Source organism: Ctenopharyngodon idella, chromosome 6, assembly GCF_019924925.1.
Source record: "Ctenopharyngodon idella isolate HZGC_01 chromosome 6, HZGC01, whole genome shotgun sequence".
NCBI classification, from domain to species: domain Eukaryota; kingdom Metazoa; phylum Chordata; class Actinopteri; order Cypriniformes; family Xenocyprididae; genus Ctenopharyngodon; species Ctenopharyngodon idella.
The window spans coordinates 23,662,719-23,685,738 of NC_067225.1; the positions used below are offsets into that span (position 1 = coordinate 23,662,719).

General features: G+C 37.0%; 1 protein-coding gene across 2 annotated transcripts in view; it reads left to right on the plus strand.

Moving 5' to 3' along the window:
• The first annotated feature begins 353 nt into the window (after window positions 1–353).
• The window catches only part of atp10a (ATPase phospholipid transporting 10A), a 53,983-nt gene continuing 31,316 nt past the window's right edge, over window positions 354–23,020 (plus strand). The window contains exons 1-9 of one of the 2 annotated variants that reach the window (XR_007930644.1): window positions 354–1,093; window positions 10,605–10,809; window positions 13,282–13,367; window positions 18,886–18,992; window positions 19,579–19,710; window positions 20,284–20,414; window positions 20,628–20,880; window positions 21,774–21,991; window positions 22,089–22,283. Coding sequence is in view for 1 of the 2 variants with exons in the window: in XM_051897318.1 (XP_051753278.1) it covers window positions 666–1,093; window positions 10,605–10,809; window positions 13,282–13,367; window positions 18,886–18,992; window positions 19,579–19,710; window positions 20,284–20,414; window positions 20,628–20,880; window positions 21,774–21,991; window positions 22,089–22,283 (1,755 nt within the window). In the remaining variant the exon portion in view is untranslated. The remainder of the gene's footprint in view (window positions 1,094–10,604; window positions 10,810–13,281; window positions 13,368–18,885; window positions 18,993–19,578; window positions 19,711–20,283; window positions 20,415–20,627; window positions 20,881–21,773; window positions 21,992–22,088; window positions 22,284–23,020) is intronic. The other variant, XM_051897318.1, reaches the window with a different exon arrangement.

Genomic DNA, 23,020 nt, shown 5'->3' on the forward strand with positions numbered 1-23,020 from the left:
AACTGATGACTAACTGAAGGAGAGCATCTTGAAAGTGAAGAGTGACCGAGGTTGTCATTCTGACCGAATTTTTAAAAATTTTTGTGAACTATCAATTCAACATAACTACAGATTATATGCAAACGCCGTATTTCGGTGTATCCTAAGCAAAAACTGTATTTATGCTTGCGTCTTCTATGGGAAATGCTTTTTCTCAATGGTAACGCGTGGCACTTCCAGTAAAGATGTTTCATTGGTAAGTGGGCGGAGCTTAGTTTGCGTCAGTGGTGACGTTATTTTTGTACCTCCCGTGATTGGCTTGTTTTTTCAACAAGGTCCGCGTAAAACCCCGCATCTACAATCATATGGATGGACTTTAAATAGCAATACTGATCTATAGGTTTATCCTAATGATTTATGTTGCTAAAATGTGTAACAGCGCGTATGTATAATCGTTCGGCCCTGCCTTTAAGCATCTTCATCTACTGAAGGGGAAAAAAGATGCCGCTGTAAAACTTTTCAGTGTTAACGAGAGAAAGGGAGAGAATTGACGCGATGGGTGAGGACGATAAAACAAAGTGAAGAACTATTCATACGGTCCTACATCATCAAGGAGGATCAGCATGATTACATAGATACCGTCTTTTATTTGTTCAAGGAAAAGAAACAAAAGTTTTGGGCGAAGTATGGCGCGAGAGACTGGAGAGTCTGGAGACACGAAAAGTACCAAAGTGAAAAAGCATAAAAGAAGGAAAAGCAAAAAGGAGAGCAAAACAAGGATTGTACACGCCAACATTTTGTATGACCATACCAAAGGAGGGGATAACCCCAATAGACACTATGCAAACAATAAGATCAAAACCACAAAATACACTCTGCTTTCTTTCCTACCGAAGAACCTTTTCGAGCAATTCCACCGGTTTGCCAACGTGTATTTTGTTTTCATAGCCTTACTGAATTTTGTGCCTGTGGTCAGTGCTTTTCAACCAGAGTTTGCTCTTGCCCCTGTGGTTTTTATTTTGTCCGTTACCGCTATTAAGGATTTATGGGAGGATTACAGACGACACCGCTCAGATAAAGAAATAAATCACATGGATTGTCTCGTTTACAGCAGGTAAGCACGTGCTTAAACTGACCCAGTACAAACTGCCATAAAGCTGTGTGTATTTTTTTAGTTTTCCCGGTCGACAATGAACACAGCTACTGCTATGATTTTGCCCTGCTTCTAAGGACCTGTAGGCCTGCCTACCTGTTGACCGAGGAGTCTCAGGATGTGGATCATATCTGCTTTTTGGACGCGCACCTGTTGGGCTTTTTCACACTTTTAAGTTTTAACCCTGGCGCAATGTAATCCTATGTTATCTTGTCCCAAGTTTCACACTGTCCATACTTCATCATGGGTTGTTACTGAGATGCTGATATTTCACACAGTACATTCGGTAACACTGTGTCAGCGTTCTTACTTGAAAATCTGTTCGTATCTTCCTTTCTAGTATCGCAACTTCTGTTTCATGCTGACTTCAATGGGGTATTGAATCGGTTTATGATTGGTTGTCAGTTGCTAAACAACCCCCAATTACATTCCAGCATTTCATTATATTTGTATACCTTTGGTCCCACAACTCTGGAACAGGGTTTAAAAAAAGCAATGCTCATCCCCTTGAAAGTGTGAAACTGAAACGTTTTACATAGGGTACTGAAACATGACTTTAACCCAGGGTTAAATGCAGTACGAAAACACCTTGAGTCTCAAATGCTGTCTAGGTTGGCAACTCACTAGGTTTTTGAGACTCCTGTTGGGAAGCTTAGGTGGTGGTATTAATGTGCTGCCTTTATTTTATATTTCTGGTACATTTTTTGTTGTTGTTGTTTGAAATGCTTCATACCACACGACATCCATAAGGACATAGTGTAGTATCTGTAGAATGAACTGTAAAGTATCATATTGTGAGTAAATGTGTGCTGTCAGATTGGTGGATACAAATGTGCATTTCAGGCCTCTGTGTCACTAGCTTTTAATAACAATTCAGCTTTGATTGTCTCTAAAATATTTGTAATGTACATCTAGTGTATAAGGTTATTATTATTAGCAATAAGGGCAATTGTAGCTTTATATTCACTGTTGTGTTGAGTGCAGGGTTATTGTAATAATAGGCTAAAACTTAATCTTTTTGTAATAAAATATATATATATTTATTCAGCTAGTTGCCAATGCAGCTTTTTCATTTAGTTTAACTTGATGTACAAAAATAAACCTGAAAACTAAAACTGAAATAAAAATGGATAAACTATATCCATATATAGTATATCCATAATATACTATATATATTTATATATAAAAATGACAAGCACACAACAAAATGTAAATCCCTCTTCAAACTTTAAAAACTGTAGTGAAAGGAGTTCAGCTCTTTTATCATTGATGATGTAATGTGGCAAACGCATTACCCTTAGTTGTGAAAGTGTGTCAGATAACCAAGTTAGTCACTTTTTTGAGTGCTGTTTAAGTTCAGTTTTGTCCTTGGTGTAAAACACTGTGTGCTTACAGTGTGAACTTGCTGGAACAAACAATTCACCACCATTCACTTCAGTTACAGGTCCTTTAGCAGATAAGACTTGTCAAGAAATTTCACTTTGTACAGAAATGAAGGACGTTGTATTGCTGGTGATGAAAAATCTGCCTTGTTTGGAGATCTTCCTGTCTCTCATCTGCACTTTTGAGGGCTTCCACTTGTTTATTTTTTGGAGTCAGAGAGTCAGCCTGGAGACTGTATTTCTTGATGAAAAGCGGCTCTGTCAGCCATGTTAAGGCCATGTATATCAACTCTGTCAAAAGCCACAGTGTTTCTCAGACTCCACAGTCTGAGCTTGTGTTGTACCAATGTTGCTCTCAAGGCTGGGCTAGATTGAATTTTCTCAAGCAAATGAGTATTTTGAAAACCGTTCCCATTGCTAACAAAGCAACACTGAATTACAACAGATCAAATCTGCAGTATGATGTCATCCCAGATGAACCTGATTTGACCTTTAATATGATTGCAAAGTTTGTTCACGAATCTCACACTTGAATTGCTAGCCACTGGTTGGACTGTAAGGACACATTTCCATTTAGTGCTAATGAGTGAAATGTTCTGAAGAATCCAACTGTGATTTGTTCGATGGGACCGCACATTTTTCTTAGCTCTTCTCTCTAGCAATTCCACTGGGTTTGACAGGATGTTTTTGTATCTGACCAATGTTTTCCACGTGTGCATGGCACCCCAGCACTACACTATAACTACAGACATCTGCTGAAAGTGTCATGTTGCCTGATGTTATTGAACTAACAAAGTGATTTAATAGCTTTGTTATAGGAGAGGCTTTATGCACTTTCTGTGTATAAAACACATTTTGTTGTTGAACACTGCAGCACTGTGTAATTAGTCAACATTTTTCCATTTTGTATTGTTATTGCACAATGATGTAAACGTGAATACAATTATAAAGGAATGTGGATATTGTAGAATTTCTTCTGTCTTTCATCATCCATTGCATCTTTGCCTCATCCATGGATTAATGTTTGACTGCACACAAACTTCGAAACAGCTGAGAAATCATAGAGTCATTTATTCCAAGTCATGTGCATATTATGTTTTATATAAAAGATTTCTTCCAAATTTCAAGTAAAAACAACATCATTCAGAGCATTTATTGCAGAAAATGACACCTGGTCAAAATAAAAAAGATGCCATGTTTTCAGACCTTGAATAATGCAAAGGATTTTTTTAACAACACGATACTAATGTTTTAATTTCAGAAGAGTTCAGTAATCAATATTTGATGGAATATTGAATATTTCGGTGGAATATTGGAATACTGTTTTCCAATCACAGCTTTCGTGTGTCTTGGCATACCAGCAGGATAACCTTGTACGTGGCTTGAGTCATGTGTATCAGCTTTACTCAAGTATCGGCAGATGCTCAATATTTAGTGTCTCTGATTGGATCAGAGATTGGATCATTTTATTGGGACATCCCTATTATAAAATGTTTCTTGAAAGTGTTTGTTGATTAGGAAAGCTGAGTGTGACTGAATTTGTTCCCTGGTAGTTTTTTTTTTTTTTTTTTTTTTTTTTTTTTTTTTTTGTAAGTTTAAGCTGAAGGTTTAGACTCGTCTCTGAGGGCCTTGACATTTTTAAGGTTGAATGAGAGACACAGAAGGCCGTTTAATTTGTTGGAGTGAATGAATCCCTCTACACTTACAAATAAAGGTTCTTTATTTGGCATTGATGGTTCCATGAAGAACCTTTAACATTTATGAACCTTTCCATTGTACAAAAGGTTCTTTATAATAGAAAAAGGTTCTTAGAATTTTAAATTGTTCTTAACACTAAGGCTACATTCACACTGTCGGTTTTTGCGATTGACAACCTCATTTACTTACATGTCCTGTTCAAACAGCAACTAAGTGTAGCGTCTCGAATGCTCTCTGTATGAATGTACAACTGGGGTCAAGCCCGTATTCTCTTACCAGTAACCATACTGACGGTGACTGATGTCCATGATGGTGATTTTAAGGACTTAAATACGTATTAAGGACTTAAATACAGGACTGACAACTGTATTCTGTTGCTGTGCGAACGTGGCCTAAGGAAAAAATAGTTGCCTATGGAACCGAAAATAGTTCTTCTATGGCATCACTTCAAAACCCCTTTTTTGGTACCCTTATTTTTGCAAGATTGTAGGTTAGCAAAAATGCCATCTGTATATGGTAAGATGTGTATTGAATGCTAGTCCAATCAATATTTTTAACATTGTGTGTGTGTGGGAAGACCACCTCTGGCCTTAGACATATTTATGAAGTGCAGAGGATGCAGGAACTGTCTGTGGCTTCTTGTTATGAGTTGCTGTTCTGTTGTGACATGTTTATGTTCATATTTTCACCATCTTAAATATGAATTGAAGGTCTGTCTGCCAAGCCATAACATTTCTTTTTTTTTTGCTGATCGGCTGTGCGCATGAAGGTACATGCATTATTTTTTTTCGGAGGGGTCATCCTGTTCAAACAGTGGACTATTTTGGGGGGACACCTACACAAATCGAGTTCCTGTTTAGCTTCAGGGTAAACACAACTTGGAGACATATCAGTGATTTGTTAATGTTGCAGGGTCTCTGAGATGTCAGCACTCAAGGCAGATGCTCTCTGTTGGACGACAGGAGAAAAGGGCTATGTAAGATAAAAATGATTTTTTTTTTTTTATGTAGCAGCAAAGTCTGTTTGTGAGCATTGCAATGGGAACATCTTGAGTCAGTGTGGATTTCTTTTCTTTTTATTCAGGAAAATTACTAAAACCTTCATAACCTGCCTCTCCGACAGTTTGACATGGCCTGTTGTTGTGTGTTTGAGAGCGGTATCAGGTGTAACTCGTAAAATAATGTGAGTAATTTTTCAAGAGAGACAGCGGGATCAGGAAAACAATAGAAATGTCTAGAAAGCGAGTGTGTCCCCTCCTTTCCTGTGTTTGGTGAGCAGCAGCGGGATCAAAAGACTTTCTTTCTATTGTGTTCATTGCTGCTCTTTTCAAATGCTTACAACAAAAATATCACACCGTTTTTATGAAAATCTGTTTACAATGTGACATGATGTCCTGGGGGATTTTGATATCAAAACTTGTTTTCTTTAACGAGAGTTGAGAGAGGACAGGAGGCAGGAATTCAAGGAATTTTGAGCTTTTGCTCAAAGATAGTTTACGCTTTTTCAAATGGTTCAGGTTCACCTTGGATAATTGTAAATCTCTGGTATAGTTCTAAAATGTATCAACAGAGGCCTTGACTGTAGTTTTTATCTCACGGTTTTTAGTCATGATAATCCATTAAAGTTGAGTAAAGCAGTCTTTATTAAGTGATTATTTGTCTTAATTTATTATTTGTCTTAATTTTAAATGATAAAAAATCTTTTGTTACATATTTTTGTCATTTTTGACTAAATACATGTTGTTCTTTTAACTTTCTGTTCATCAAAAATCCTGAACAAAAATGTATCGCAGTTTCCACAAAAATATTAAGCAGCACAACTGTTTTGAACTTTGATAATAATAATACATTTTTAGCATATTGTAATGATTTCTGAAAGATCTTGTGACAGAGACTGGAGTAATGATGCTGAAAATTCGGCTTTGCCATCACAGAAATAAATTAGGCCTACATTTTAAAATATATTCAAAATTTATTTTAAATTGTAATAATATTTAATAATAATGTTTTCTTTTTATGTAGACTAGTCCAGTGATTTTTAAATAAAGAGTTTGTTTAAACATGTTTAGGATATTGGATTGTATATGAAAATTAATTACATTAATTCTAAACTGTGTGTGGTAACTGTCAATTTAATTTAGTATATTTTATTAATTCAGAGGCTCAAGTTGACCCAGGAAAGCTAGATTGCTAAAAAAAAAAAGTGTTTCTGTCCAAGTGATATTTTGGAAAAAATATTAGACCATTCACAGCATTTGATGGCAATCATAAACGTTAGCTGGGCGTGTATGACTCTGTTTGGCAAACAGGTATGCTATGTATAGTGGGCGTCCATACGGGTTTTGCACAAAATATTAACATGACGGCACATGCCAGTCGACGTGTTGAATCAAGTCCACAGCAACTACATAAATTTATCCACTAACCATTCAGAAATGTCCAGTTGCATTCTAAAAGTTGTAACTTCTTCCTGAGACTCTCCATCAGTGTCTAATCCGTTACGGACAATTGTCATTTTGTCTGTGTGAGATTCTCCAGCTTTGTTGTTGTTGAGCAACTGAAGCGTGAGCTGGTAAAGCTCCGCCCTCTTTTGTAAAGCGGCCAGTAGCAGCAGCTCATTTGCATTTAAAGGGACACACAAAAACAGCATGTTTTTGCTCACACCCAAATAGGGGCAAATTTGACATTCTATAATAAATGATCTGTGGGGTATTTTGAGCTGAAACTTAACAGAAACATTCTGGGGACACCAGAGACTTATATTACGTCTTGTGAAAAGGGGCATAATAGGTCCCCTTTAAGTTTTGCATGTTATCTTTGACCAAAATAGAAAAATATCTTTTTTGTTAAAAGAAAAAAACTGACTAATACAAACTTTGTAAATGTTGCAGCAACATTTTGGCAGCCGCAATTTTTGACACTTTTGTCTTACTCAGTTTTTCCATGCACACTTGTTTCTGTTGACTAGATACACCCATAAGCCTTTATTCTGCTGAGCTGCTTGTTTTCTCTCGGAAGTCTTGTTGGTGGACATTGTGTCGCTGGAGGAAATGACCTTAAGAAAGTTCAGTTCCAGTGGCCTTTTCTCTGTAGGACTGTGCTTGAATATCCTCACGTCCCCTTTCCAAACTGCATTTCTTTGCACATTTCCTCCTAAATTAATTGGTTTATGATATTTCATATATTCTTCCATTGCGGTCATGTGCTGCTTTTCAAATAATGCAATGTTTATTGCTCATAACAGCTGTTGGAACTATTGGATATTTGCAAAAATAAACCGATAATGGCTGATCTTTTTTTCCCCTCTGTAGATGGCACTTGAAGGGTTCTAGAGTATGACCTCGACCTCCAGAGGTGAAATAAAAACAATCACTGATTCCTCATGGGGGTTTGTTGTGACACATGACTGCACTCTTCATAGAGCCGACTCTTAAATTTAGATCACTTGGTGATTATCTTTGAGTGAGAGTATGCCAAGAAAATTGCATAAGGAAACGCCCTGTCTGCATAAACATCACGTCTCCATCTGGTGAATGCTTACATTGTAACAGAGCTAAATCTCAATCACTGTTTATGGACTATATTATACTATACTATACTATATATTGCTCTATTATTACATGATAATGGTATTAAATTACTAAATGGTATGAAATTATTAAATGGTATGAAAATTCAGCTTTGCCATCACAGGAATAAATTAAAATATATTAAAATACAAAATGGTTATTTTAAATAGTAATAATAATATTTCACATTACTGTTTTTAAGGTATTTTTGTGTTACTACACCTGTGAAGGTCAAGAAACTAGTGCAGATGCATTTACATTGATAATATGACAGGACAGCAGGTCAGCAAAATGCTTCATTAAGTGTATGAGTTTGGTCACTTTTAGTCCATACCTGTAGCTTTAATAACTTCCTTAAGGCCAGAACACACCAAGCCGACGGTTGGCCGTCGGGCAGTTTTTGTTCGTCGGCCGACTAAGTTTTCTCAGTGTGTTCCGCACCGTCGGCTGAAGTTGGTCCTCGTCGGCTTTTTTTCGCCGATTCGAAATGTTGAATCGCCGTCGGAGCTCGTCGGTCCATCAGGCCATCTGATCATTCTGATTGGCCGTTCAGCTACTGCCACCTGCTGGTACAGAAATGCATTTCATCTTGCGCAGGCGCAGAATTATGTGCTACTTGGCCGTCGGCTGTCGAGCGTCGGTTTGGTGTGTCAGGGCAACTTTGGACACAGACACTGCCGACGTGAGCCAACCCCAGAGTCTGCTTTCGTCGCCACTAGTTCGTCGGCATCGGCTTGGTGTGTTCCGGCATTTACTCTCTCTGATTGATCTTTTTGTTCATCCATGTATCACCCTCTCCCAGCTATGGAAGTTCACAAGCCTCTTCCCTAAATTCTTAAGCTTTTACAGTGACCAGAATTATTTATAAAAGCAATTCACAATCTAGCTTATTTATCAGTGTAACATCCTCATGACCACCCCAGTCTGCTTCTGCTTCCTCTCAATTACATGTTTATCTACTTAAAGCTGGACACTGTCTGACACTACTGGCCTTCAAAGTCATGTGCCTGTAATCAGTAATACAGTTGGTTCAGAGTTGATTTTAAGGTGAAGTGTGTTATTTACACTCCTGGGCAAAAAGATGGGCCAAGCCAAAAATGGCAAAATATTTAATAGTCTTTTAATGGTCTTAACCATTTTAATCACAAATCACTGGTCAGGAAATTAGCAAGAATTGCACAAATACTGTAGATAAAGTAACTTAGCACGGAATAGCCTTCCTCAACTTGCAGACAGCTTTTTACTGGAAGAAGAGTCAGTGTTATTTCTACTCAATGTTAATGGCTTCAAACAGTTCATGAGTAGTTGAAAAATGTCTGTTCGTTTGTTCAATGTGAGACCAAATATTCACTATAGGGTTCAAATCTGGACTCTGACCAGGCCAAAACATGAACCTGATGGGCTTGTTCTCAAGCCACTTCATGGTTGTCTTTGCAATTTGAGCAGGAGCCTTGTCTTGTTGAAAAATAACATCCGATCATTCCTCTTTAGATAACAACTTTTCATTTTTGGGAAGCAAGCCATTCTGCAATATTCTCCTGTACTCCAAAGCATTAAATGACTTTTCACAGTGAAGGCTGCCCACACAATGACACCTCTTCCTCCATGTTTCACTGTGGTAGAGATGCATTTATTATTATTTATTTCTCACCAGATTTTTATAGACACCGCTCTGGAACATCACCATGCAACTCGTGTTTCATTGTGATTCATCACTCCACACATAACTTCCCATATTCTGCCAAAAACTTAATTGTGTCTTTGCTAATTTTGCTAATTTCCTGACCAATAAGACAATTAAATCCTCAGTGTTTAGCCAATTTGGCCTTGGCCCATTTTTTTTGTTTGCCCAGGAGTGTATGTGCCTTCAAACTGCATAGCAAAAATAACAGGTGAAAATGTGAGGGGTTTTTAATGTGGTCATTTATGTGACACATTATATTATCTGTCAAGAGACTCAAAGAAACCTTCTGGCGGCCATCTTTTTACCTTTCCTCCTCTGCCAACAGATGACTCCTCTTCCTTCCCTCTTATGCCATGGAGAATTAGTTCTTCCTCTACTTTGTACTCAACTATTGAAGCTGATTTTGTGTAAGAGGTCACACTAGGTTTCTGTGTGGCAGTAAAAGAGCACTCTTATGTGTGGAAGGGCGGGAAAAGAAACAGAAGGAAGGTTTGTTTAGCAGCAGCTCTCAGAGAGCCAGAGTCCCTGCAGCCATGTTTGCCAAAGCCCTGTAATATTATTTTTGTCCTCATGAAATAGGCGTCATGTTGTCCATCATGTTAGGCCTGCACCATGAACACTACTCTCCCAGTTTTGAACACGGCACAGATGTGGTTTGTTTATTGTTCAGTCCCGTGTGGAGTTTGCTTGTTCTTGTTGTTTTTCACTTTCAGTGCTTACGGATATGTTCACTTTTAATGCAGGAAACGGCAGAAGCATCAGAGGCAAATGTCAAAATAAGTTTTTGGTAAATAAAGCAAATTGTGAAAATTGAACACCTTGTCTTCAGAGTTTCAGACGGTTATTTTTAAGAGCACAGTTCTCTCAGACTGTACAATATACTTGTTAGGTAAGATTTACATTGTAATAATAATAAATATATTTAAAATGCAACATTAGAGTCTCTGACCCCAAACATAGAAATGGTAAGGTTAATCTCAACTTAACTTAAGGTTTAAATTTGGTTTAAATATTCAATATTGAAAGGCATGTATATCTATAGGAAGCAGTGGTGTCTGTGAGATAACAAAGCATCTTAGCTTCGCTATATCAATATAAATAAATTACATTTACAGTTATGTTTTCTTGTGCCCTTTGTAGGAGTGAGAAACGGTATGTGGAGAAATACTGGAAGGAGATACGGGTCGGAGATTTCATTCGTCTGCGCTGCAATGAGATTCTGCCAGCGGACGTTCTGCTGCTCAGCAGCAGCGACCCGGACCGCCTGTGTCACATCGAGACGGCCACACTGGACGGTGAAACCAACCTGAAACAGAGGCAGGTGGTGCGCAGCTTTATCGACCTGGTGAGTGTTCAGGACTGTGGAGTGTTTGCAATGAAAGTTGAGTAAAGAACTGAACAGAAGCATCCTGGTGTCAAGAACAGTTAATGTGGTGATGTGTGTATTCAGCTGGTCTGTGCTTGCCCACTGAGATAACTTTAGTCAATTCACACCAAAGTCAAATATTCATTTCCCTTGGCGCTGGTCACTCTGTATGTGTTACGTCTTAAGATGTCAATAAGAGAAATCTGAAAACAGTTTGGCAACAGAAACCGTATATAAAAATATAGTGTTCATGCATACAACAAAAGGGACAAAAAGTACCTTAAAAGTAGTCGATAAAGCTTGTGCCTTATATATTCCAAGTCTTCTAAAATCGTAAGATTTATGTGAGAAACAGATAAAGGTGAATTAAGGATGGCTCGATCCCACTTTTTTTTTTTTTTTATATGTTCGATACACACACGCACACGCACACACACGCACACACACACACGCGCACACACACACACGCACACACACACACACACACACACATACACATGTAATATATATATATATATATATATATATATATATATATATATATATATATATATATATATATATATATATATATATATATATATATGCATAGCCTATGACAAAATCTTAAATCCATTAATAATTTTTTAAAATCTAAAAAAAAAAAGTCAATGGCTATGTTTCCATCCAAAACTGCAGTTTTAACTTGTGCCAAAATTGAAATATTGCATAAAACATTTGTGAATAAAGAAGTGTTTCCATCCCATGTGTTCAAGAGAACAAAATCATCACTTCCTGGAAAATTGGTGCAAAAGACCTGTAATAAAAGTGGAAGTTGCGGCAATTGGGGAAACCACTGTGGCTCTTTTTTTCCCCCTACATCATAAATGACTTGTGCCTCAGAGCGTGCAGACGAAAACGCAATAAACGCTGTCATGTTATCTTGCATTCAGATGCCTGGTGTTTGGGAATGCAATCATGTGAGAGAGTTCTGGGAGGTCATTATACCAAATCATTCCAATGACAGACTTTACCTCAGACATTTCAGAATGATCAAACCAACATTTGAGATGCAATGAAATTGGTCCGCTGTTTAGTTCAGTTATCCAATCACATACACTGCTGAGGCAAAGTCACATGCGCATTGAGGAATTTATTTGGTAAATGTGTTTTCATCTTAGTTTATGTGCGTCGTCTTATCATATAAAAATGTATCTGCCTCAATTAAGCGCATACGGACCATTTTTAGAATTTATGCATTAGATTTTTTTTTTTTTTTTTTTTTTTAACGTGATCTCAAAATGCGCATATAAATAGGTGGATGCAAACATAGCTAATCTAAGTGTAGGCCTCCTACTGCTACATCTGGTAAAATCTTGATTTTTAAAAGCTGCAATTGCAAATTACTGTTTGTGTTAGAAGAGTGTCAGCCTTCTTAAAATCTTATAAACAATAGAATTTGTGATAGTACTACATAAATATATGCAGATTTTTAATAGGACAACAGACATGACAGATATTATAGAACAAATGAATAGGATAAATATGAATTATCTTTTATTGCACACATCTATCATGGTGTGAAAGGCTCCAATACTGAGTGGCAAGGAAGTGATTATGCGTGTCCTGAATGTGTGATGATGTGCTTAAAGCAACATGGATTTACGGGCAAGCCTCGATCCGCAATGAAAAGTTCATAATAGTTGGAGAACAAATAGAATGAAGAAAAAAAAAAAAAAAAAAAAAAAAATATATATATATATAATATATATATATATATATATATATAATATAGTGTATATATAGTGTATATATATGTGTGTTTGCGCAACACTTAGAGAATAGCGAATACCACACCATTCAGAATCACCAATAAACTCCAGCAAAATACAGTCGTTTTAAACAAAAGCCCAGAACGTTATGTTCAGATTATGCACAATAATGGGGACATTGGAACATCTTGGAGGGAGTTTTACCATGCTGACTCTTGTAACTGAATATAGCACGCTGTTTGAAGATGCTTAAAGGAGAATTACATTTGGCAGCTGCTGCGGAGGGAAGAGTTTCCTTGAACTTAATATACTGTCTGTTCCTCAAATAAAGTAATTTAATGGCTTCAGAAGACTTGGAATATAATGCACTAAACCTTCTGTGGCACTTTTTTATTTTTTTTTTTTTTTTTTTTTAAGCTTAACAACTATGGGTAACACACAGTATCTGATTTTTATCGTTCCAGTCTGACAGATACCTAATCCAAAAAAAAATACAGATATACCGATAGTGAGTATTGGCTGCACCTGAGTACTGAGTATACTGATTATCGGATCGGTGCATCCATAGGGTTGAATAGATGATGACAACAATCCATTGATCATTTATAAAAACTTTTAACTCTTATTATTCTGGTGATTTAGTGTTCAGATCTCCAAATTGCTAAATTTTTTTTTTTTTTTTTTTTTTTTTCATTTGCAGGACTGTGAGTTTGACCCATTAAAGTACAACAGCATTATTGAATGTGAGAAGCCCAACAATGACCTCAACAGATTTCGTGGATACATGTAAGTAAAATGCATTATTGCATTTTAAGGGCATTTACATTGTTGCTTAAAAATGTATTGCCCAACCTAATCATTTGAAGAAAATTGCATTAACGATTTACCCCAGCAGTGTTAATGTAATGGAAATGTCATGTCAGTGTGCATGGTCTTTGTTACATATGTGCATTGTGGATTAGTTTAGCCCTAACAATATATGTATAATATCCCATCTGGAAATTTGTACTCGATTATATTCAATGATTTTTCTTTTCCATAAGCCAGTGGTCTCAAACCCAGCTCCTGGAGGGCCAATGTCCTGCAGAGTGTAGTCAACCAGCTCCAAAACACCTGCCTGGAAGTTTCTAGTAATCCTGAAGACCTGGATTAGCTGGTTCAGGTGTGTTTAATTAGGGTTGGCACTAAACTCTGCAGGACAGTGGCCCTCCAGGACCTGAGTTTGAGACTGCCATAAGCCATTTAGACAAAGCAGATCTTTCCTCTGTTTTGTTTTGCCAGCAGTGATTAAAATTCCATTAGCTCCTGAGATTCAAATAACCGGATGAATGGTTATTTTGTGACCCACATAGAATTCAGTTTAATATATTTGTAATGGAGAGACGGTGTGTATTTCTCTTACTTCAGCATTATTCTGATGACTTTTCAACCCTATTATTCTACCCAATTATTCTACCTCTCACCAGCAGCATTCTCTGTTGGAGAACTGTAGGAATGGGTCACAAAGTCTTTTATTTGTTAGCGTTAGGGTTGGTAGATGGAAGGAGGCGATAAATAATGCTGCCATGCTGCTGTTGAAGTATGTGAAATGTTTTTCCACCAAAATTTTTTTTTTGGTCTGTTTAGATGAATGCAAAAATTATATTCTAAGGGTCATTCTACAAAACGGGTGCCATTTGTGACCCTTATTTATATTATCATTTGTATTTACTGACAGTAACAACAGTGGATGCCAAATTGTTACAAAGTGTAGATGCTTTTCTAAATCTGGTAACTTTATATTTTTTTAAGTTGTTGTTTCATTATGACAATGTGCCCTCATCACGAAGTCTACTTGCTACGTCAGTAGATATACACCAGTAAATATACACCCTTTGATGACAAAAGTTAGCATTTAGTCTTTATTCTCTCTATATATACTTGTGTGTTTCAGGGGATGCGTGTTATTATTGAGGCTTAAAGTTGTGTTCCCTGGGTTATACGTTTGCATTGTTACAGTCATATTTTTTTCCCTTTTTTTTACGTAGCAGTGGTTCTCAACCTTTTTTCCCAGTGGGCCGCACTTTGGTCCAAGTGCAAGTCTCACAGGCAGCATATCATTTACATATGACGTCACCAATGAAAACCAATCAGATTTAATGTTATGGGATTAGCAGATAATAATATTATTATTATTATTATTATTATACCTAGATGTTGCACACACAGAAGAGGCGGTGTTTTCTGGTGGCACATAGAGTATTTTATTTCTGTCACACTCTGCAAAACATGTGTTGAAATGTCTGGAAGTGTGACTTCTTCATATCAAAGTGAAACTCTCTTGTTCAATAAACTCACGTTACACAATCCCCTGATATACAGTATGTCACAGAAAATAACAATGTATTCCACTTAATAAAAATGAACTTACTGACCTTAGCATTACAGTAATCATATAATAGTGCTCAATGAACATACACAAAATGTAAGCACTTTAAGTAACTATTTAACTCTGGATGTGAATTCTCTTCAACAGCATTGTAACAGTCACTAAACAATGACAGAATGCTATTTAGGCCACAAACGCCTTAATAAGCATACTGTCACGTCGCAATCCCTTGCGCAGCAGCCACGGGTGCGCCGACGCGGTTATTTTTAGTTATTTAAAATACAAATACATCAAACAAACGCATTGAATTCACATGTCTTTTGACATTGTAGGTTTTACATATGCTAAGTACTTTACTACAGAGCAAACAAAGGCTGCCCATCTCGCTCATTGACAGCAAACTGATTCTTCCTGATGCTATGACTCTTCTTGTTTGCAATGTGTTCCTTCATTGATATGTTCCTCATTTTGTTTTTCTCCTCTAATAACAAATTTTGATTCCTATATTTACAAAAATAATGACTATTGGAATTATGCCAAAGCGCGCGCTTGTAAGTGTTCGTAGGTCTGCGCATGTCTGAAAATATGTGATCAACAAAAAAAACATTACACTTCAAACTTATATTCATTTAATCCATTTTAATTTAATTTAAAAGCAAAAATAAATTGTAAAACTGGAATTTATTTTTTAAATGTGGTCGGCATATCGTGGGCCGCATTTGCATTCGTGACGGGCCGCAGGTTGAGAACCACTGTTAGGCTATGTAGTATTCCATAAATCAAAAAATTACTAAACTAAAGGATAAAGTCATTGTTTTCAAGAAGTGAATTCTTTAAGGATAAGGTATTTATCCTTTTTTGTTGTTTTATCAATTTATCTTCTGTTGTGTTATGATGTTGAGTAAGGTTAAAATGTCAACCCTATTTCTATGATATTGGTCAATTATCATGCCATAGTAAATAATTGAAAGTAAATATTTAGAGAAATATCATCATTCAATTCTGAGAAGCCCCTTATAGTTTCATGACCTTGAAGGCTTGTAATGTCAAAATAAATTGTAAAACTTTAAAGCCTTTTACTGTCAACCCTGTTACCTTTCTGACAGTATAAACTGGTTTAACAAGATTTGATTAAATGTTTAAAATCCTACAAAATGGTTCTTTAAATCACTTTATCAAACTGGGAAATGCACCTGTTTAATAGAATGATCCATGCATTCCTTGTATTTTCACTTTTTAAAAAGACTTGTTAATCCGGTGTTTAGACTTTCAAAGTGTGGATTAAGATTATTCACTGTTAAACTTGCAGTCTTAAAGTCTTAAATGATGGCTAAAGCATACAGGTCATAGGCTTGGGATTAGCATGCATAATATATTTAAGCAGACTGCTGTAGCAGTAGTAAAACAAGAACTGCAGCCCAGTCAGGGCTGTGCAGGTTGAAGTATATCTCCTGTGTTTAGAAGAGAACCTGCAGCACATGGTATGTTAATGACAGCAGGGCCAGTGAGTCAGCTGACAGGAACCAGAAGGATTATGACATTTATTTCCCTGGATGATGGAGAACAGATGCTTCTGGTGTGCTGCCAGCTTTTTTGTCCAGTTACCACAAAGTGGCTTACCGGAGCAAAAGGGGGAACATAATGCACGATGGGCGCCAAGGACTGTGCCTTGTTGGAGCGACAGCTTATTGCATTAAGGCACAGTATCATCCCAGCTGGCGAATATGTGCAGTGCAAACTAAAGAGATAATACCTGGAGGGCAAAGGCATGTCTGCAACCAGGTTATTTTGAGCCAGTCACCTTAATGATAAATACTATGCAACTAATGTGCCCTTCAAGTGAAGTCAAAAATGTTGTAATTATGTGTTCCAAGCACATGAATGACCAAGCGAATTTGAATTTATAAATGGAAAACTCATTATTTTAGCTGCTACACGAGTTGTGGTGTTGGAACGGGAGTGTTGATTTGAAACATTGTGTCTTGAATACGTGACATCGAAATAACGTACTTGACTCAGCGGTACGAGTTTCCTTAGTGCTCCTTAAGGCAGCATATTTACTTTATGACAGTGCTGACTGATTGATGACACCACACAAAAAGGTACATAAGCAGCTGAAGGACATACTATGAAAGTCAGTGGCATCCAAAATTACAATGAGCCCCCATTGACTTGCATCATATGGACAAATTTTGACATTTTTCAGACAATTTTGATACGTATTTTATATGTATTATATTTGTGTGTGTGTGTTTTGCAGAAAAAAAAAGTCTTACAGGCTTAGAATGACAAGTAAATTGTTATTTTAATTTTTGGGTGAATGTATGCCTTTACGAGCCCTCCAAACAATTGTGCAATAGTAATACATTTACTAGTGTATATAATGAAATATTTACAGTTTGCAGGCCCTATTTTAACGATCTAAGCGCATGGTCTGAAGCGCATGGGACAGGTGCACTTAGGGCATGTCTGAAAAATGGTTGGTGTGCTAGGCGTATGGTCCAAAAGTGTTGTACCTAGTCTCTTTTAATGATGGGTGTGTTTTGGGCGTAACGTGCAATAAACCAATCAGAGTGTCATCCCTCTTTCCTTTTAAAAGCCAGGTGCGCTTGCACCATGGCAGATTGCTATGTACATAGCGGAATAATAGACACCCTCAACCTGATGAGTCAATTTATTGCCACGAATGGTCAAATAATTAGTAATAATTACTGCAAATAGGTAATTCTGCCATTGACATAGACCAGGTTTTTGTTGGTCAGTGGCGCATTCGTGTTCAGTTGCCTCAATGGCAACACACCAACAATGCGCCTGAACACACTCGTTTTCAGACCAGCACGCCCATGGGTGAACAGATGGGCATGAGTGCATTTGCTCTTAAACAACATGGGCGCTCGATGTGAAAATGATAACTCAATAAACTAATTTATTGTGTCAGAATACATGAATTACTTTTGAATGATCTTCAGTGCTTCAGCTTTTTGCAGGCATATGATATGTTAGTAGTTATGACATCAACCAGCAGGGGATAACTGGACCAAAATTTGACTCCTTAACTAGCCAAAGTTTGACCCCTTGGTGCAAGCTAACAAAGAGACCAATGGCTCTGAAATAAAGCAGAACTGTGATTGACAGCATGGGGCATGTAGACAGCTAATATTTCAGGTCAGCCTTTAAACCGGGGCAAAGCTCAAAGATTAATGTACTACTATGGGATAAAAAAAACTTGCCAGGGGCCGTGTCAGATAATTGACAAAATGAAGAGTTCACAGATATAATCCTGAATTTAGCACTGGGATTAGTGCTTGCATTAAAGCTTATTGAGCTCCCACCACAGGTGTTTGGCATTCAGCGCTCATTCAGTGTGAGTTAATTTGCATTTGCCACCATGTTTTATCGGGAAGCTTAGCCCTGGGGCCTCTTGAACTTTTTCCCAGTGTTGGAGTCACGCACAACATCGTTGGATTTAAGATTTCATTCTTCGCCACTCCTTCTCTCTCAATAATCCTGAGAATCTATTCACTTTGCTCAGTTATTTTATGACGCGGCTTTGGGGTTTTACAAAAAGTGCTGCATTGACTGAACGCGAGATCCAGTTGGCCTCAGGGCTTTACCTGTGTACAGAGCCGTTTTAAGTGAGGTCTTGGCTTTACTATTGATTTTGTGCTGAGAAAGAGGGATCCTGGGGGAAACCCTGTGGACTGTCAACGATGATGGATCGATGTGGTCAATATCAAGGGACGCGGAATTATGTGGATATCCCTTGGCAATATCCACAGCATATGGTTATAAAGGCCAGTGCTCTTAGCTTACAATTGTAAAGTTCTAACAAATGAGGACAGAGAAATTCAGATCGGAACTAGATTATGTATAGTCCTCACTGATATGTTGTATTTTAAGTGTGATTTATGAGCCTGTGTGGTGTGTGTATGACAGAATCCATCGCAGTGGGAGGAGAGACGGCCTATACAAAGACAATCTGCTGCTTAGGGGCTGCACCATCCGCAACACAGAGGAGGCTGTAGGAATTGTCATCTATGCAGGTAGGCTGCCGCCTTTACAAACCAGGACTGGAAACTTCCACTACAGTGACATTTCCACCACATCTCAAATTATGAATTGTGTTTGACAGCTCTCCGTTGTCTGACTAAGGTCGTTTTATTGCTATCCCAAAAACGCAGAGTTAACATTTTCACAATTTTTGTGCTACCAACAAATTATGCAGCTTTTTTTGGAAATGTTGTATATTTAAATATTTTGCTCAAAAGTGATATTTACATTGATTTTCTTTATTGAAAGTGCTTCATGATTATAATTAGTATCTATTATAGCTTTTTAATGTATTTTTTTTTTTTAGCTTGGATTTTGGTATTTTAATATGCGTTGTTTTTGCTTTTTCACATTTTTATATTTTAAATTGACAAAAATACAATAAAATCTTTACTTATGGCATTTGAAAATAAGCAAAAAATAAAGTTATAGTAAATGTATGCTATTAAGACCACGAAAAGAACAATATTGTCAAAATGTGCATTTTACTTGGTTTCCTGTCATTTCATTTGTACATACAGATACCAGAAATCTTATATTATCTTTACAAAAAGTGTTTTGCTTTGTACTGATTCTCAGGTCATGAGACAAAAGCAATGTTGAACAACAACGGTCCTCGCTATAAACGAAGCAAACTTGAGCGGCAGATGAATGTAGACGTATTCTGGTGTGTCATTATCCTCCTAGTCATGTGCCTCTTTTCTGCCATTGGTATGTAACACTTTAAATCAATACAGTTTTTTTTTCTTTCTTCTTCTAGAAAATATAGTATTGTAAGATATCAATATTTTCATGTCTGAGATTTTTGGAAGTTGTTTGTGTTTATCTGCTATTTTAAATGTGGCTCATCCCATCAGAGTCAGAACTATCTGTATAATATTAGTTACTGTACTGTTTTGAGTCTTACTGTTTTTGAGTCTTACTGTTGCATCATGTGAAGCTGCCAGATTCCCAAATAAAAACTCAAAATAATCAAACAAGATGAAGTATTATGTAAGGCATGTGGTAATGTCTATTTTGGGACAATCTTCTTATTTAATATATAAACATTTTTTAATTGCATTTTAAGCAAAAATAATTATATTGTAATGCCTGTTACCATGATAAAAAATACTCTTAGAGCGGTTGATGAATGTATCTGATTTGAGGAAGCGTAGGAGAGGAAGCAGTGGTTTAACAGTTTTGGTTTCTTTGAACATTTTTGATTCCTTTAACATCTTCAGTGCCTCTTGAATAGCAATACCCATGATACCATTTCACGTTTGTCTCTGAAACCTTCTTTAGGACATGGCCTGTGGATGTTTCAGTACGGAGATAAGAGGCCCGTCTTTGACGTCCTGGGCCCAGAAGGAACAGACTTATCTCCAGTGGTCTCAGCCATTTATCTCTTTCTGACCATGATTATAGTATTCCAGGTAAATAGCAAGTGGTATGAGGGGAATGTTACAGTGTGCTTTAGATTCTTTTATGTATAAAAATTACAAAACTATTCCATTTGAAGGAACCATTCAATTAAACAATGCCACAGTTTTAATTTAGGGATGAACTGTTCCTTAAATTCCTCATTAGTGGTTGAAACCCTATGAATATACACCAAACCTCTCTGTTTTTCTTTCTCTCTGGTGCAGGTGCTGATCCCAATCTCACTCTTTGTTTCCATTGAAATAGTGAAGATATGCCAGGTGTACTTTATCCATCAGGACGTGGAGCTGTATGATGAGGAAACAGACTCTCACCTCCAGTGCAGGGCTCTAAACATCACAGAAGATCTTGGCCAGATGCAGTACATTTTTTCTGATAAGACTGGCACACTCACAGAAAACAAGATGGTGTTTCGCCGTTGTACTGTGGCAGGAGTCGAGTACTCGCATGATGCCAATGGTTAGGATTCTCAGTGTCTATTGTAGTTTTGTGGACACAATATTAATTCTCTGTAAATGAGCAATATGTTGTATAAATAATAGTGCTGTCAATCAATGTAGAATGTAAAATTTTACTCAAATTAATTACATGATACACTGATTAACGTAATTAATCGCATTGATTGTAATTAATAGCATATATCAAAATGCCCCTAAATCAAGATCATTCACAGACATGTAGCAGATTTATTTTTGAAAGAAATTAAAACTTTAATTCAGCAAGGATGCATTAAATTGCTCAAAAGTGACAGTAAAGACATTTATAATGTTTTAAAAGTTTTCTCTTCCAAATGAATGTTGTTGTTTTTTAACATTCGAATTGTTAAAGAGTCCTGGGAAAAATGCATCATGGTTTCCACAAAAATATTAAGCAGCACAACTGCTTACATTACTAATAATAAGAGAGGTGTTTTTTTTTTTTTTTTTTTTTTTTTTTTTGAGCACCATATCAGCATATTAGAATGTTTTCTGAAGGATCATGTGACACTGAATACTGGAGTAATGGCTGCTGAAAATTCAGCTTTGCCATCACCGTAATAAATGACATTTATTAATATATTAAAATAGGAAACAGTTATTTTAAATTTGCAATATTTCACAATATTACTGTTTTTACTGTATTTTTCAAATAAATGCAGCCTTGGTGAGCATAAGAGATCTCTTTTTAAAAGCATTAAAAACCTTACATGAATACTGTATCATAGCTTGGGCTTCTAAATTAACATGCAACATTAGCAGCCCTAGTAAATATATAATTTCATATTGAATGTGAAGAATGAAGAAAAACCTTACTGTAGGTGTTCCACGAAGCCCAAAAGTTTCAAACAGTCTAACAAAGTGTTTTTCCCACAGCGAGGAGGATTGCTATGTACCAGGAGGTGGATTCAGAGGAGGAGGATTGTACATCTCATGGTGGAACTCTCCCACGGCGGGACAGCGTCACCAGTCACCAGAGCGGAAAAGTGGTGTTGCGATCACAGAGCACCAAATCTCACCGTCGCACCGGGAGCAGAGCTGAAGCCAAACGGGCCAGCATTCTGTCCAAACACACTGCCTTCAGTAGTCCTATGGTTAGCAAGTGCTTCCTTTCCACATTAAGTTGTTCATGTATCGCTCAGTAACCTAGTGCTTAATAATGTTTTCAATTTTATTTTATTTGTTTGACAGGAGAAGGACATCACTCCAGATCCACAGCTCATGGATAAGGTCAATGAGTGTAGCAGTCAAATGGAGTTCATGCGTTTTCACAGTCAGCCCCTGAACCAGATCCCCCCTGACCTGTGTGACGTCTTTGACTTTTTCATTGCCCTCACTATCTGCAACACTGTTGTGGTGTCCTCACCCAATCAACCCCGACAGAAGGTAAGCAAACAGACCACCAGAAATTAGCAGGAACTGACATTTGCAACCTATTTTACCTCTCACTGTGACTGTAGTGTTTTGACCGCAGTTAACTTCCTGTGGTTTTCTGCTGTAGAGTAGGAGCAACTTCCTGTTTCTGCATTAAAGATGTGTGGACTATCCTTCATTGTAAAATCTTGACCCTCTGCTAGTTTATGGCATGAGATTCCCCCAAAACCCAAACTGTCTGTTGCCTTTCAAGCATTAGGAAATGACCTGTGTGTAAGTTTAGATTGATGCTGCAATCAAAGACTTATCCTTCCTTCATGCTACAAATCTGAGCTTAAACTGAGTGATTTGCATTTAGTGTTTAATGAAATTGATGCCTGATAAAAATCCTGTAATCCTTCTCTATTAACCTGCAGTTTCTTTAACAGTGGTAAAACTCTTTTTTTGAAAATGAATCTCCTTTTTATATGAAGTCTTATGTACTTAAGGTTGAGGGGAAAAAGGTTGAGAAAAGGGTACTGTTATTTGGACAATTAAGCTAGACTTAAAATGTAAGAATGTAACTGCATTAGATTACAAAATATCAAACCAAGTAGCATCTTGATTGTTATTTGCTCTTCTCATTTTTGCAATTACTTTAACCAAATGATCTCAAGGGGATATTTAGTGGATATATGAAGTCAGTTCACACAGGTGCATTTTTTTTAAATTATTTAAATTGTTTAATGATTAATTTAATAAATGATATT